General features: G+C 47.8%; 1 protein-coding gene across 1 annotated transcript; it reads left to right on the forward strand.

The window, feature by feature from the left end:
- Positions 1–11,913: 11,913 nt before the first annotated feature.
- Positions 11,914–16,535, forward strand: LOC618076 (2-acylglycerol O-acyltransferase 3). Its single transcript, XM_059881659.1, has 9 exons — positions 11,914–11,993; positions 12,316–12,355; positions 13,110–13,347; positions 13,785–13,892; positions 14,152–14,222; positions 14,488–14,692; positions 15,002–15,176; positions 15,756–15,958; positions 16,049–16,535. Exons 1-9 carry the CDS (start codon positions 11,914–11,916, stop codon positions 16,201–16,203), a joined length of 1,275 nt encoding a protein of 424 aa, XP_059737642.1. The 3' UTR covers positions 16,204–16,535.

Genomic DNA, 16,535 nt, shown 5'->3' on the forward strand with positions numbered 1-16,535 from the left:
GCCTGAACCTGAGCGGCTTGGACCTGGGAGGTACATGCTACCCAGGGCCAGCCTCGGATTGTTCCCGGCGGAACAACCTAGAGCCCGAGCAGTGTGGGCAGGGAGGCTACACGCGCCGTGAGCGGGGGCAGACCCAGTGTGGCTGAGGCACTGCAAGCGCACGCCAATGTTATTTGTTTGCAGCATCCCTCCCTCCCTCCCCACAGCGCGACTGAACAAAGAGAAGAAATACAGCTCCACCCATCAGAACACCGACACAAGCTTCCCTAACCAGGAAACCTTGACAAGCCACCTGTACAAACCCACACACAGCGAGGAAAAGCCACAATAAAGAGAACTCCACAAACTGCCAGAATACAGAAAGGACACCCCAAACTCAGCAATTTAAACAAGATGAAGAGACAGAGGAATACCCAGCAGATAAAGGAACAGGATAAATGCCCACCAAACCAAACAAAAGAGGAAGAGATAGGGAATCTACCTGATAAAGAATTCCGAATAATGATAGTGAAATTGATCCAAAATCTTGAAATTAAAATGGAATCACAGATAAATAGCTTGGAGACAAGGATTGAGAAGATGCAAGAAAGGTTTAACAAGGACCTAGAAGAAATAAAAAAGAGTCAATATATAATGAATAATGCAATAAATGAAATTAAAAGCACTCTGGAGGCAACAAATAGTAGAATAACAGAGGCAGAAGATAGGATTAGTGAATTAGAAGATAGAATGGTAGAAATAAATGAATCAGAGAGGATAAAAGAAAAACGAATTAAAAGAAATGAGGACAATCTCAGAGACCTCCAGGACAATATTAAACGCTACAACATTCGAATCATAGGGGTTCCAGAAGAAGAAGACAAAAAGAAAGACCATGAGAAAATACTTGAGGAGATAATAGTTGAAAACTTCCCTAAACTGGGGAAGGAAATAATCACCCAAGTCCAAGAAACCCAGAGAATCCCAAACAGGATAAACCCAAGGTGAAACACCCCAAGACACATATTAATCAAATTAACAAAGATCAAACACAAAGAACAAATATTAAAAGCAGCAAGGGAAAAACAACAAACAACACACAAGGGAATTCCCATAAGGATAACAGCTGATCTTTCAATAGAAACTCTTCAAGCCAGGAGGGAATGGCAAGACATACTTAAAATGATGAAAGAAAATAACCTACAGCCCAGATTATTGTACCCAGCAAGGATTTCATTCAAGTATGAAGGAGAAATCAAAAGCTTCTCAGACAAGCAAAAGCTGAGAGAATTCTGCACCACCAAACCAGCTCTCCAACAAATACTAAAGGATATTCTCTAGGCAGGAAACACAAAAATGGTGTGTAAATTCGAACCCCAAACAATAAAGTAAATGGCAACGGGATCATACTTATCAGTAATTACCTTAAATGTAAATGGGTTGAATGCCCCAACCAAAAGACAAAGACTGGCTGAATGGATACAAAAACAAGACCCCTACATATGTTGTCTACAGGAGACCCACCTCAAAACAGGGGACACATACAGACTGAAAGTGAAGGGCTGGAAAAAGATTTTCCATGCAAATAGGGACCAAAAGAAAGCAGGAGTAGCAATACTCATATCAGATAAAATAGACTTTAAAACAAAGGCTGTGAAAAGAGACAAAGAAGGTCACTACATAATGATCAAAGGATCAATCCAAGAAGAAGATATAACAATTATAAATATATATGCACCCAACATGGGAGCACCGCAGTATGTAAGACAAATGCTAACAAGTATGAAAGGAGAAATTAACAATAACACAATAATAGTGGGAGACTTTAATACCCCACTCACACCTATGGATAGATCAACTAAACAGAAAATTAACAAGGAAACACAAACTTTAATCGATACAATAGACCAGTTAGACCTAATTGATATCTATAGGACATTTCATCCCAAAACAATGAATTTCACCTTTTTCTCAAGCGCACATGGAACCTTCTCCAGGATAGATCACATCCTGGGCCATAAAGCTAGCCTTGGTAAATTCAAAAAAATAGAAATCATTCCAAGCATCTTTTCTGACCACAATGCAGTAAGATTAGATCTCAATTACAGGAGAAAAACTATTAAAAATTCCAACATATGGAGGCTGAACAACACGCTGCTGAATAACCAACAAATCACAGAAGAAATCAAAAAAGAAATCAAAATTTGCATAGAAACGAATGAAAATGAAAACACAACAACCCAAAACCTGTGGGACACAGTAAAAGCAGTCCTAAGGGGAAAGTTCATAGCAATACAGGCACACCTCAAGAAACAAGAAAAAGTCAAATAAATAACCTAACTCTACACCTAAAGCAACTAGAAAAGGAAGAAATGAAGAACCCCAGGGTTAGTAGAAGGAAAGAAATCTTAAAAATTAGAGCAGAAATAAATGCAAAAGAAACAAAAGAGACCATAGCAAAAATCAACAAAGCCAAAAGCTGGTTCTTTGAAAGGACAAATAAAATTGATAAACCATTAGCCAGACTCATCAAGAAACAAAGGGAGAAAAATCAAATCAATAAAATTAGAAACGAAAATGGAGAGATCACAACAGACAACACAGAAATACAAAGGATCATAAGAGACTATTATCAACAATTATATGCCAATAAAATGGACAACGAGGAAGAAATGGACAAATTCTTAGAAAAGTACAACTTTCCAAAACTCGACCAGGAAGAAATAGAAAACCTTAACAGACCCATCACAAGCACGGAAATTGAAACTGTAATCAAAAATCTTCCAGCAAACAAAAGCCCAGGTCCAGACGGCTTCACAGCTGAATTCTACCAAAAATTTAGAGAAGAGCTAACACCTATCCTGCTCAAACTCTTCCAGAAAATTGCAGAGGAAGGTAAACTTCCAAACTCATTCTATGAGGCCACCATCACCCTAATACCAAAACCTGACAAAGATCCCACAAAAAAAGAAAACTACAGGCCAATATCACTGATGAACATAGATGCAAAAATCCTAAACAAAATTCTAGCAATCAGAATCCAACAACACATTAAAAAGATCATACACCATGACCAAGTGGGCTTTATCCCAGGGATGCAAGGATTCTTCAATATCCACAAATCAATCAATGTAATACACCACATTAACAAATTGAAAAACAAAAACCATATGATTATCTCAATAGATGCAGAGAAAGCCTTTGACAAAATTCAACACCCATTTATGATAACTCTCCAGAAAGCAGGAATAGAAGGAACATACCTCAACATAATAAAAGCTATATATGACAAACCCACAGCAAACATTATCCTCAATGGTGAAAAATTGAAAGCATTTCCTCTAAAGTCAGGAACAAGACAAGGGTGCCCACTTTCACCATTACTATTCAACATAGTTTTGGAAGTTTTGGCCACAGCAATCAGAGCAGAAAAAGAAATAAAAGGAATCCAAATTGGAAAAGAAGAAGTAAAACTCTCACTATTTGCAGATGACATGATCCTCTACATAGAAAACCCTAAAGACTCCACCAGAAAATTACTAGAACTAATCAATGATTATAGTAAAGTTGCAGGATATAAAATCAACACACAGAAATCCCTTGCATTCCTATACACTAATAATGAGAAAACAGAAAGAGAAATTAAGGAAACAATTCCATTCACCATTGCAACGAAAAGAATAAAATACTTAGGAATATATCTACCTAAAGAAACTAAAGACCTATATATAGAAAACTATAAAACACTGGTGAAAGAAATCAAAGAGGACACTAATAGATGGAGAAATAGACCATGTTCATGGATTGGAAGAATCAATATAGTGAAAATGAGTATACTACCCAAAGCAATTTATAGATTCAATGCAATCCCTATCAAGCTACCAACAGTATTCTTCACAGAGCTAGAACAAATAATTTCACAATTTGTATGGAAATACAAAAAACCTCGAACAGCCAAAGCGATCTTGAGAAAGAAAAATGGAACTGGAGGAATCAACCTACCTGACTTCAGGCTCTACTACAAAGCCACAGTTATCAAGACAGTATGGTACTGGCACAAAGACAGAAATATAGATCAATGGAACAAAATAGAAAGCCCAGAGATAAATCCACGCACATATGGACACCTTATCTTTGACAAAGGAGGCAAGAATATACAATGGATTAAAGACAATCTCTTTAACAAGTGGTGCTGGGAAATCTGGTCAACCACTTGTAAAAGAATGAAACTAGAACACTTTCTAACACCATATACAAAAATAAACTCAAAATGGATTAAAGATCTCAACGTAAGACCAGAAACTTTAAAACTCCTAGAGGAGAACATAGGCAAAACACTCTCTGACATACATCACAGCAGGATCCTCTATGACCCACCTCCCAGAATATTGGAAATAAAAGCAAAAATAAACAAATGGGACCTAATTAAACTTAAAAGCTTCTGCACATCAAAGGAAACTATTAGCAAGGTGAAAAGACAGCCTTCAGAATGGGAGAAAATAATAGCAAATGAAGCAACCGACAAACAACTAATCTCAAAAATATACAAGCAACTCCTCCAGCTAAACTCCAGAAAAATAAATGACCCAATCAAAAAATGGGCCAAAGATCTAAATAGACATTTCTCCAAAGAAGACATACAGATGGCTAACAAACACATGAAAAGATGCTCAACATCACTCATTATCAGAGAAATGCAAATCAAAACCACTATGAGATACCATTTCACACCAGTCAGAATGGCTGCGATCCAAAAGTCTACAAATAATAAATGCTGGAGAGGGTGTGGAGAAAAGGGAACCCTCTTACACTGTTGGGAATGCAAACTAGTACAGCCACTATGGAGAACAGTGTGGAGATTCCTTAAAAAACTGGAAATAGAACTGCCTTATGATCCAGCAATCCCACTGCTGGGCATACACACTGAGGAAACCAGAAGGGAAAGAGACACGTGTACCCCAATGTTCATCGCAGCACTGTTTATAATAGCCAGGACATGGAAGCAACCTAGATGTCCATCAGCAGATGAATGGATAAGAAAGCAGTGGTACATATACACAATGGAGTATTACTCAGCCATTAAAAAGAATACATTTGAATCAGTTCTAATGAGGTGGATGAAACTGGAGCCTATTATACAGAGTGAAGTAAGCCAGAAGGACAAACACCAATACAGTATACTAACGCATATATATGGAATTTAGAAAGATGGTAACGATAACCCTGTATACGAGACAGCAAAAGAGACACTGATGTATAGAACAGGCTTATGGACTCTGTGGGAGAGGGAGAGGGTGGCAAGATTTGGGAGAATGGCATTGAAACATGTGAAATGTCATGTATGAAACGAGATGCCAGTCCAGGTTCAATGCACGATGCTGGATGCTTGGGGCTGGTGCACTGGGACGACCCAGAGGGATGGTATGGGGAGGGAGGAGGGAGGAGGGTTCAGGATGGGGAACACATGTGTAATTTTTTTTAATTAAAAAAATAAATAAATAAAGGTTTGAGGATGAAAAGAGAAAAAAAAAAAAAAAAGAAACACCTGGAGTAACAGGCAAATTTGGCCTTGGAATACGGAATGAAGCAGGGTGAAGAGTTTTGCCAAGAAACTGCACTGGTCATAGCAAACACCCTCTGCCAACAACATTAGAGAAGACTCTACACATGGACATCACCAGATGGTCAACACCGAAATCAGATTGATTATATTCTTTGCAGCCAAAGATGGAGAAGCTCTATACAGTCAACAAAAACAAGACCAGGAGCTGACTGTGGCTCAGACCATGAACTCCTTATTACCAAATTCAGACTTAAATTGAAGAAAGTAGGGGAAACCACTAGACCATTCAGGTATGACCTAAACCAAATCCCTTACGATTATACAGTGGAAGTGAGAAATAGATTTAAGGGCCTAGATCTGATAGAGTGCCTGATGAACTATGGAATGAGGTTTGTGACATTGTACAGGAGACAGGGATCAAGACCATCCTCGTGGAAAAGAAATGCAAAAAAGCAAAATGGCTGTCTGGGGAGGCCTTACAAATAGCTGTGAAAAGAAGAGAAGCAAAAAGCAAAGGAGAAAAGGAAAGATATAAGCATCTGAATGCAGAGTTCCAAAGAATAGCAAGGAGAGCTGAGAAAGCCTTCCTCAGCAATCAATGCAAAGAAATAGAGGAAAACAACAGAATGGGAGAGACTAGAGATCTCTTCAAGAAAATTAGAGATACCAAGGGAACATTTCATGCAAAGATGGGCTCGATAAAGGACAGAGATGGTATGGACCTAACAGAAGCAGAAGATATCAAGAAGAGGTGGCAAGAATACACAGAAGAACTGTACAAAAAAGATCTTCATGACCCAGATAATCACGATGGTGTGATCACTGACCTAGAGCCAGACATCCTGGAATGTGAAGTCAAGTGGGCCTTAGAAAGCATCACTACAAACAAAGCTAGTGGAGGTGATGGAATTCCAATTGAGCTATTTCAAATCCTGAAAGATGATGCTGTGAAAGTGCTGCACTCAATATGCCAGCAAATTTGGAAAACTCAGCAGTGGCCACAGGACTGGAAAAGGTCAGTTTTCATTCCAATCCCAAAGAAAGGCAATGCCAAAGAATGCTCAAACGACCGCACAATTGCACTCATCTCACATGCTAGTAAAGTAATGCTCAAAATTCTCCAAGCCAGGCTTCAGCAATATGTGAACCATGAACTTCCTGATGTTCAAGCTGGTTTTAGAAAAGGCAGAGGAACCAGAGATCAAATTGCCAACATCTTCTGGATCATGGAAAAAGCAAGAGAGTTCCAGAAAAACATCTATTTCTGCTTTATTAACTTGTCAAAGCCTTTGACTGTGTGGATCACAATAAACTGTGGAAAATTCTGAAAGAGATGGGAATACCAGACCACCTGATCTGCCTCTTGAGAAATCTGTATGCAGGTCAGGAAGCAAGAGTTAGAACTGGACATGGAACGACAGACTGGTTCCAAATAGGAAAAGGAGTATGTCATGGCTGTATATTGTCACCCTGCTTATTTAACTTATATGCAGAGTATATCATGAGAAACGCTGGACTGGAAGAAACACAAGCTGGAATCAAGATTGCCAGGAGAAATATCAATAACCTTAGATATGCGGATGACACCACGCTTATGGCAGAAAGTAAAGAGGAACTAAAAAGCCTCTTGATGAAAGTGAAAGTGGAGAGTGAAAAAGTTGGCTTAAAGCTCAACATTCAGAAAATGAAGATCATGGCATCCGGTCCCATCACTTCATGGCAAACAGATGGGGAAACAGTGGAAACAGTGTCAGACTTTATTTTTTTGGGTTCCAAAATCACTGCAGATGGTGATTGCAGCCATGAAATTAAAAGACGCTTACTCCTTGGAAGGAAAGTTATGTCCAACCTAGATAGCATATTCAAAAGCAGAGTCATTACTTTGCCAACAAAGGTCCGTCTAGTCAAGGCTATGGTTTTTCCTGTGGTCATGTATGGATGTGAGAGTTGGACTGTGAAGAAAGCTGAGCACAGGAGAATTGATGCTTTTGAACTATGATGTTGGAGAAGACTCTTGAGAGTCCCTTGGACTGCAAGGAGATCCAACCAGTCCATTCTGAAGGAGATCAGCCCTGGGATTTCTTTGGAAGGAATGATGCTAAAGCTGAAACTCCAGTACTTTGGCCACCTCAGTGAAGAGTTGACTCATTGGAAAAGACTCTGATGCTGGGAGGGACTGGGGGCAGGAGGAAAAGGGGACGACAGAGGGTGAGATGGCTGGATGGCATCACTGACTAGATGGACGTGAGTCTGAGTGAACTCCAGGAGTTGGTGATGGACAGGGAGGCCTGGCGTGCTGCGATCCATGGGGTCGCAAAGAGTCAGACACGACTGAGTGACTGAACTGAACTGAACTGAACTGAACTGAAGGGATTATTTTCCCATTAAGGTAACAGGTCACCCTCCACCTTCTGCTCCTTCTCTGTCCCTTATCTGCCCCTCCCCAGGCTGAGTCTGAGCCCTGGCTGCCTAAGTTCAGGCAACAGGTCAGGCAGTAGGATGGTGATCCAGAGGGTAGCCCTTGTGCCCTTGACACCCTAGTAGGACCTTGAACTCTCACGTCTGTTGGTGGGGAGGGAGGTCTTTTCAGCTGGTATCTTGCCTTTTCTGCTTTCTTCCCCTCATTCTGCCCACCCCGCTCCCACAGCCGGTGAAAACGGCAGAGCTGCCCCCAGACCACAATTACCTGCTGGTCACTCACCCGCATGTGCTTCGGACACTTTTGTAACTTCGCGACTGAGAGCACTGGCTTCTCCCAGCAGTTCCCCAGGCTTCGGCCCTAGACCACCGGTCTGAACGACCTCTTCTACCTTTCAGTGTATCGAGACTACTTTTTGTCCTATGGTAAGTCTTGTCCGTGGTGGCTCAGACGGTGAAGTGTCTGCCTACAATGTGGGAGACCTGGGTTCAATCCCTGGGTCTGGAAGATCTCCTGGAGAAGGAAATGGCAACCCACTCCAAATCCCATGGGCAGAGGAACCTGGTGGGCTACAGTCCATGGGGTTGCAAGAGTCAGACATGACTGACTGACTTCACTTTTCTTTCAAGTCTTGACCTGAGGCGGAGGAGGGGCCCCCCCACTCCTGCCAGAGTGGCCCCCAACGCGCCACCCAGCCCCGGGACCTGAGTTGAACATTGGCCAGGCTCACAGTGTGGGTCAGTGACTGGTTTGGGAGCGAGCGTTCCACATCCTTGCTGGGAGAGGTGCTGTGGGGCACAGGGACAGGGGCACAGGAATATGGAGTTTGGAAGAAAAGGGGTGGAGAGCTCATACTTCCTGTGCTAAAGGGCAGGGTGAGGGATTAGGGAGCCAAGTAGCGGGTACTGACTGTCCTTGCACGCCTTCTAGTCCACAGGAGTATGTTCTCTGAACCACCAGAGCCTGGATTTTATTCTGCCCACTCCCAGCTCAGCCAAGCTGTGGTCATCGTGATCAGGAGAGCCCACGAGGCCCTGCATGCCATCCCAGGGGAGCACTGACTCACTCTCCGGAATCGTAAAGGCTTCATCCGCCTGGCACTGAGGCACAGGTAAGCAGGGGCCCAGCCAGGAATGCATTCAGTGGTCAGAACCTCACAGTGTGTCTGGGGATCCACATTCTATCCCTACACACCGGTCCCCTGGAGGTGGGCTGTGTGTCCCCAGAGCTTCCACCATGCCCACCTCTAGACGGCGCTCCTGGCAGACCTTGGGTGTTTCCTCTGTGCCCAGCCCTGGTGCCCCTTCCCCAGGCTTCCTCCCACACAGAGACACAGACGGGATCACAGTGCGAATCGCTGGACCCTGGGACTCAGACACCCTTGGTTCACAATCTTTCACGACACCATCTCACAGACAAGAACTTGCAAACTTCTCTTTTTTTAAAAAACCCATCTATTATTTATGTGTTTATTTTGGCTGTGCTGGGTCTTCGTTGCCGTGTGGGCTTTCTCCAGTTTCAGTGACTGGGGTCTAGTCTCCAGCTGTGGTACGCGGGGTCTCCTTGTGGTGGCTGCCCTTGTTGCAGAGCACAGGCTCTAGGCTCACTGGCTCAGTTGAGTACACTGACTTGGTCGCCCTGCTGGATGTGGGATCTTCGGTGACCGGCGATCAAACCCCTGTGCCCTGCATTGGCAGGTGGATTCTTAACCACTGGACAACCACGAGGGCCCCACGCTTCTTTACTTGTGATACAGGGTTAACACCTACCTTTCCACCATATGGTGGTTGATGACTGTGCAGAAAAATGTATAGAGGACGGCCCAGTACACACTTGTTTCTCAAGAAACATAAGTCCCTTCTCCCAGAGAGTTCTTTGTAGCTACTGTCATTCGCTTCAAATGGTCTTGGGAGGTGGTATCTTGTTGGGGAGAATGTGGGGGCACTCCTAGAGCCCCTGACCTGACCAGCCCTCTGCCCCCTTGCACCGCCCCCTGCCCCCCAACCAAGAGCCTCGCTGATGCCCATGTATTCCTTTGGAGAGAATGATGTCTTCAGAGTTAAGGCTTTTGCCCCAGACTCCTGGTTCCAGATCACCTTCAAGAAGCTTGTGGGCATTTCTCCTTGCATCTTCTGGGGCCGTGGTCTCTTCTCATCCAAGTCCTGAGGCCTGATGCCCTTGGCCAGACCCATCACCACTGTGCGTAAGTGCCCATGTCCAGGGAAGAAGGCCTCTATGAACTATGTGGGCAGCCGAGGCCCCTCCCCTGACCTGTGTCCCCCTGTCCCTGCAGTGGGCCTCCCCAACCCGGTGCCCCAGTGCCCGCAGCCCACCAAGGAGCAGGTGGGCCACTATCACACGCTCTACATGAAGGCTCTGGAGCAACTGTTGGAGGAACACAAGGAGAGCTGCGGCCTCCCAGCTTCTACTCACCTCACCTTCATCTAGGCCTGGCCTCACCCCTCCCCACCTCACACCACCACTCCCCCAGCCCCTGATCCCAGTGCTTGAGACCCCCACCCACTGCCATGCTACTGTGCCAATAAAAGCTAAAGTTCTCCCACACTACCATTTCCTAGAAATGGATGTCAGCCGAGCTTAGACTCTCGCTTCGGGTGTAACCAATGCCATGTATATTCCAGCCCATCCTAGTGGGTATGGACTTGCTGCCTTAAACTGAGTATCACAACCTTGAATTCTCCTCTCACAGAGACTTAATTCTGCTGCATGAGCTTGCATAAGTCTCTTCCCTTGGCTGGGTCACTTCTCCCACTATAAATACAGGCAAGTGCTTAGCTAAGAGCTGTAGGGTTTGCCTCTTGAGAAATCTGTATGCAGGTCAGGAAGCAACTGTTAGAAATGGACATGGAACAACAGACTGGTTCCAAATAGGAAAAGGAGTACGTCAAGGTTGTATACTGTCACCCTGCTTATTTAACTTATATGCAGAGTATATCATGAGAAACGCTGGACTTGAAGACACACAAGCTGGAATCAAGATTGCCGGGAGAAATATCAATAATCTCAGATATGCAGATGACACCACCCTTATGGCAGAAAGTGAAGAGGAACTAAAAAGCCTCTTGATGAAAGTGAAAGTGGAGAGTGAAAAAGTTGGCTTAAAGCTCAACATTCAGAAAATGAAGATCATGGCATCCGGTCCCATCGCTTCATGGGAAATAGATGGGGAAACAGTGGAAACAGTGTCAGACTTTATTTTTGGGGGCTCCAAAATCACTGCAGATGGTGATTGCAGCCATGAAATTAAAAGACGCTTGCTCCTTGGACGGAAAGTTATGACCAACCTAGATAGCATATTCAAAAGCAAAGACATTACTTTGCCAACAAAGGTCCGTCTAGTCAAGGCTATGGTTTTTCCTGTGGTCACGTATGGATGTGAGAGTTGGACTGTGAAGAAGGCTGAGCTACGAAGAATTGATGCTTTTGAATTGTGGTGTTGGAGAAGTCTCTTGAGAGTCCCTTGGACTGCAAGGAGATCCAACCAGTCCATTCTGAAGGAGATCAGCCCTGGGATTTCTTTGGAAGGAAGGATGCTAAAGTTGAAACTCCAGTACTTTGGCCACCTCATGCAAAGAGTTGACTCATTGGAAAAGACTCTGATGCTGGGAGGGATTAGGGGCAAGAGGAGAAGGGGACGAAAGAGGGTGAGATGGCTGGATGGCATCACTGACTAGATGGACATGAGTCTGAGTGAACTCCGGGAGTTGGTGATGGACAGAGAGGCCTGGCGTGCTGCGATTCATGGGGTCGCAAAGAGTCGGACACGACTGAGCGACTGATCTGATCTGATCTGATCTGCACATCCTCTACCCTACAGGGCCAAGCTCCGGGGTTAAACGGGGACCCCTGCTAGTCAGGGTACCACATACATGGCAAGCCCCACTGGCCCAGACCTCTGGCCTTGGGTGAGCCCAGGGACCAGCTGGAGTCAATGCCTACATCCCAGATCAGATCGTTGAGCTTGCAGATCTGCAATCAGCAGGGATGTGTCAAGTTGGCACTGGAACACCGGTGAGGAACCCCGGAGGTGGCGGGGGGTTGGGGGGGGATGGTTGGTAGCTGGGCCTGGCCTCTAGGGAAAGGCTGCTGGGGAGGAGCCCCGCTTCCAGGACCCCGGAATCAGGTGTCCCCTGTGCCCCCAGAGCCTCCCCGGTGCCAGTCTTCTCTTTGGGGGAGAATGAGGCCCTCCACAGTTTCTGAACCCACCGGGGTTCTGGGTGGAAAGACACAGGAAACGTTGGGCCGCTGCTGAGAGTGGCTCTACGAATGTTCCAGGCCCCAGGGCCTTCTCCTGCCCTTCCACACCTGAAACCTATGCCTACTCTGCCCCCAGGCTCCCCAGCCCGCTCCCCCCTCCAGGGCTCAAGGCCCCCGTATGGTTGGGAGGTGAAGGTCCCAGGTTGGGGCCTGAATACTTGGTGCCAGACCCGCCCCCAGGCTGGCATTTGGCCAACCCACCAGCCCTGAACTCTGTCCCACTGGATCCCTTAAGAGGGAAGGGGACTTCAAAGCATCTCAGCGATCACCCCTCTTGATCCTCTTCTGCCCACACTGGGGGCTCCCACCCCGGTACAACTGTGCGGGCAGTGGGGGCAGAAGGGGTACTTCAGCGCATGCGCACGCGCTGCTCTCAGTCTCCCCTCAGTTGAGCGGCTCTCGCAGCTATTTCAAGATCAGACCGTGTGCTACCGGGTCCCCGCCCCTAGGCACCTCGTCTTTATCTAGTTGGCCTCAAGCCTCTGGAGGAGTGTGGCTGGCGACTGAAATTCCACCTGGGAATAAACTTGTGTGTTGGTGTGTTTATCCTCGGGGTTGGGCGCTAATTAACGCCTCCGAGTGGCCTAGACACTCCTAGACTCAAACACTAGGGCGCGCTCGTCCAGGAACGGCGAGATCACACAGTCAGGGCTGGGACCCAGTGGGTGGGCTCTCTGGCTTCTTCTGCAACTCCTGCCCACAATGATTTCTAATGCACCGAGGGCTGGGCCTCCACGGCACGCCCCCTAGGCCATCTCCCAGTCGCAAGAGGGGACCAGCCCAGACCAACCCACTGGAGAAGTTCATGATAAGTGAGAGCAGACTGGAGACCTCTGGGGCTCTGATGAGAGAGTCTCCCCACGCACACAGCCCCCTACAAGCGATCCTGGGAGGCTCCAAGCGCTTGGCCACTCAGACCAGAAAGATTTCCTGCGCTCCAACCAAAGCCTTCATCCCATTTTTCCTGGTTCGGAAGCCCTGCTGGCTGAAGGGGAGCACCTGGGAGTCTCCACCACCCCACCACCCACCCCCAGCATGAAAACCTTAAAGAAACAGTGGTTAGAAGTACTGAGCACCTACCAATATGTGCTCTGTTTCCTCTTCCTGGGTAAGGGGATCCGGGCAGGGGTCCAACTGGGAAGGTGGGAAAAGGGGAGGGTAGAGGGAGGAAGGCTGGAGCCCCCACTACTGGACCACCAGGGCAGAGGGAGGGACGTGCAGTCTCAGCCCTGTCCCACTCTTCCCAACCCCATGGACTGTAGTCGACCAGGCTCCTCCGTCCACAGGATTTTCCAGGCAAGAATACAGGAGTGGGCTGCCATTTCCTTCTCCAGGGGATCTTCCCGAATCAAGGATTGAACCTGGGTCTCCTGCATTGCAGACAGATGCTTTACCATCTGAGCCACTAGGGAAGCTCAGGGCAAAGGGAGGGACGTGTCAAAGTATATCAGGGAGACAGGCAACGCTCTCACTGGTGAGGGGAGAGGGGAGAAGTCACTGCGGTTTCACAATCTAACTCATTTTCCTTTCTCAACTTTCCCCTAGGCCCTTTCTTTTCCCTTGTTGGCTTCTTCCTCCTCTTCACCTCGCTCTGGTATCTCTCTGTTCTCTACTTGGTATGGTTATTCCTGGACTGGGACACACCCCAGCAAGGTGAGTGCTAAACAAGGGCAGGAGGAGAAGGGGGTGACAGAGGACGAGATGGTTGGATGGCAACACGGACTCAATGGACATGAGTGTGAGCAACCTCTGGGAAATGGTGAAGGGCAGGGAAGGCTAGCATGCTGCAGTCCTTGGGGTCACAGAAAGTCAGACACAACTTAGCAGGTAAACAACAAAAACAAGGCCCGGGTAGAAGGAGGTGATAAATGGTGTCTGTAGTGATTCTTCCCCCCTTATCCCTCTGCCCAAGGTGGAAGGCGTAATCAGTGGTTGAAGAACTGCACTGTGTGGAAACACCTGAGCGATTATTTCCCCATTAAGGTAACAGGTCACCCTCCAAGGGATGCTCCACTCCTCCCGCTCCCTTACCTCCACCTCCTCTCTCCTCCCCATGATGGACTCTCACCTCTGGCTGCTTAAGTTCAGGTAACAGGGCAGGGGGTGGGATGGTGTTCTAGAGTGGATCCTGGTGCCTTTGACCCCATCTTATCCTGAACTCTCAAGATCTTGGTGGGAGGGAAGCCCCTTCAGCTGGGGGCCTGCCTTCTCTGCCTTCTTTCCCTCATCCTGCCCCCTCCCACCACAGCTGGTGAAAACAGTAGAGCTGCCCCCAGACAGGAACTACGTGCTATTGTCCCACCCACATGGGATCATGGGCTTTGGAACCGTCTGTAACTTCAGCACGGAGGGCACTGGCTGCTCGCAGCTGTTCCCAGGGCTTCGGTTCTCACTGGCCGTGTTGAATTGTCTCTTGTACGTGCCAGGCTGTCGAGAGTACATTATGTCCTGTGGTGAGTTTGAGTTGAGTGACAGAGGGTGACCCCACCCCAATCCTGCCAGAATGACCCCCAGTCACCACCCACCCCAGGCACTTGGCTTGAATTGGCCGGGTTCACAGTGGGGGACAGGAGGTGGCTTGGCCCACGTGTCCTGCATCCGTGCTGGGAGAGGCACTGTAGGACACGTGGACAGGAGCACAGGGGTAGGGAATGTGGAGAGAATGGGGTGATGTCTAATACTCAGTGTGCTAAAGGGAGAGGGGAGGGACTGTCGGGCCCATGAGGGGCACTAACTGTTCCTGAACCTCCTCATGCCCACAGGAACATGTTCTGTGAACCGTCAGAGCCTGGATTATGTTCTATCTCAACCACAGCTCGGCAGGGCTGTGGTCATCATGGTCGGAGGGGCCAATGAGGCCCTGCATACCGTCCCAGGGGAGCACTGCCTCACTCTCCGGAATCGTAAAGGCTTCGTCCGCCTGGCACTGAGGCACGGGTGAGCAGGGGCCCAGCCAGGGCTGCCTTCAATGGTCAGAACCTCACAGTGTCTGGTCGTCTACCCTCTATCTGTGCACACCCGCCCCCTGGAGGTGGGCTGTGTGTCCCTAGAGCTTCCACCGTGCCCACCTCTAGAGGGCGCTCTAGGCAGACTTTGGGTGTTTGCTCTGTGTCCAGCCCTGGTGCCCATTCCCCAGGCTTCCTGCCACGCAGAGAGACAGACAGGACCACAGTGCGAAGCGCTGGACCCTGGGGGCTCGTATGCCCTCGGCTCACATTCTTTTATGATGCCCTCTCACAGGCGAGACCTTGCACCCCTCTTACTTGTGAAACAGAGCTCACGCCCGCCTTGCCACCACACTGTAGTTGAGACTGTGTGAGAAAATGTATATAAGAAAGTCCAGGACACATTGGTCTTAAGAAAGAAAATCCTTTCATCCAGATCTTTCTAGTAGAACCATCCTTTGCTCCTAATGCCTAGGAAGGTGGTAACCTGTGGGGGAGGAATTTGGGAGTGCTTCTCCAGCCCCTGATGTGCCCAGCCATTTTCTCTCCTCTCTTGCCCCTCCCTTCCCAGTGCCTCCCTGGTGCCCGTGTACTCCTTTGGGGAGAATGACGTCTTCAGAGTTAAGGCTTTTGCCCCAGACTCCTGGCAGCGTCTGTTCCAGGTCACCATCAAGAGGCTCCTGAGCTTCTCTCCTTGCATCTTCTGGGGCCGTGGTCTCTTCTCAGCCAAGTCCTGGGGCCTGATGCCCCTCGCCAGACCCATCACCACTGTGGGTGAGTGCCCGTGTCCAGGGAAGAAGGCCGCTATCTGCTGTGCGTGCAGCCGAGGCCCCTCCCCTGACCTGTGTCCCCCTGTCCCTGCAGTGGGCCGCCCCATCCCGGTGCCCCAGTGTCCACAGCCCACCGAGGAGCAGGTGGACCACTATCACAGGCTCTACATGAAGGCTCTGGAGCAACTGTTTGAGGAGCACAAGGAGAGCTGCGGCCTCCCGGCTTCTACTCACCTCACCTTCATCTAGGCCTGGCCTCACCCCTCGCCACCTCCCAGCCTTCCCCCTGCCTCCAGCCCCTGATCCCAGTGCCTGAGCCCCCCACCGACTGCCATGCTACTGCTTAAATAAAGGCCAGTTCTCTCACCACTGCTTGGTAGAGTCAGACGCTGGCAGAGCTCAGGCTCTCCCTCTGGATGTGAGGATACCCACGTGTAATCCCCACAATCCTAATGGTTTTACACTTGCTGCCTTAAATTGGGAATCAGGACCCTGCATTCTCCTCAAGAGAATTCATTCTGCTGCCTGAGCTTGCCTAAGTCTCTTCTCTCAGCTTGGTCCCATCTCCCTCTGTAAATAAA

This window comes from Bos taurus, chromosome 25 (assembly GCF_002263795.3).
Source record: "Bos taurus isolate L1 Dominette 01449 registration number 42190680 breed Hereford chromosome 25, ARS-UCD2.0, whole genome shotgun sequence".
Taxonomy (NCBI): Eukaryota; Metazoa; Chordata; class Mammalia; order Artiodactyla; family Bovidae; genus Bos; species Bos taurus.

Bases quoted from the DNA above. Each gene is read 5' to 3' on its own strand.
- LOC618076 (XM_059881659.1), top strand. From the start codon at position 11,914: ATGCCTACATCCCAGATCAGATCGTTGAGCTTGCAGATCTGCAATCAG. The intron at 14,693-15,001 runs GTGAGTTTGAGT...TCATGCCCACAG, and splicing joins AGAGTACATTATGTCCTGTG to GAACATGTTCTGTGAACCGT. The intron at 15,959-16,048 runs GTGAGTGCCCGT...CTGTCCCTGCAG, and splicing joins CAGACCCATCACCACTGTGG to TGGGCCGCCCCATCCCGGTG.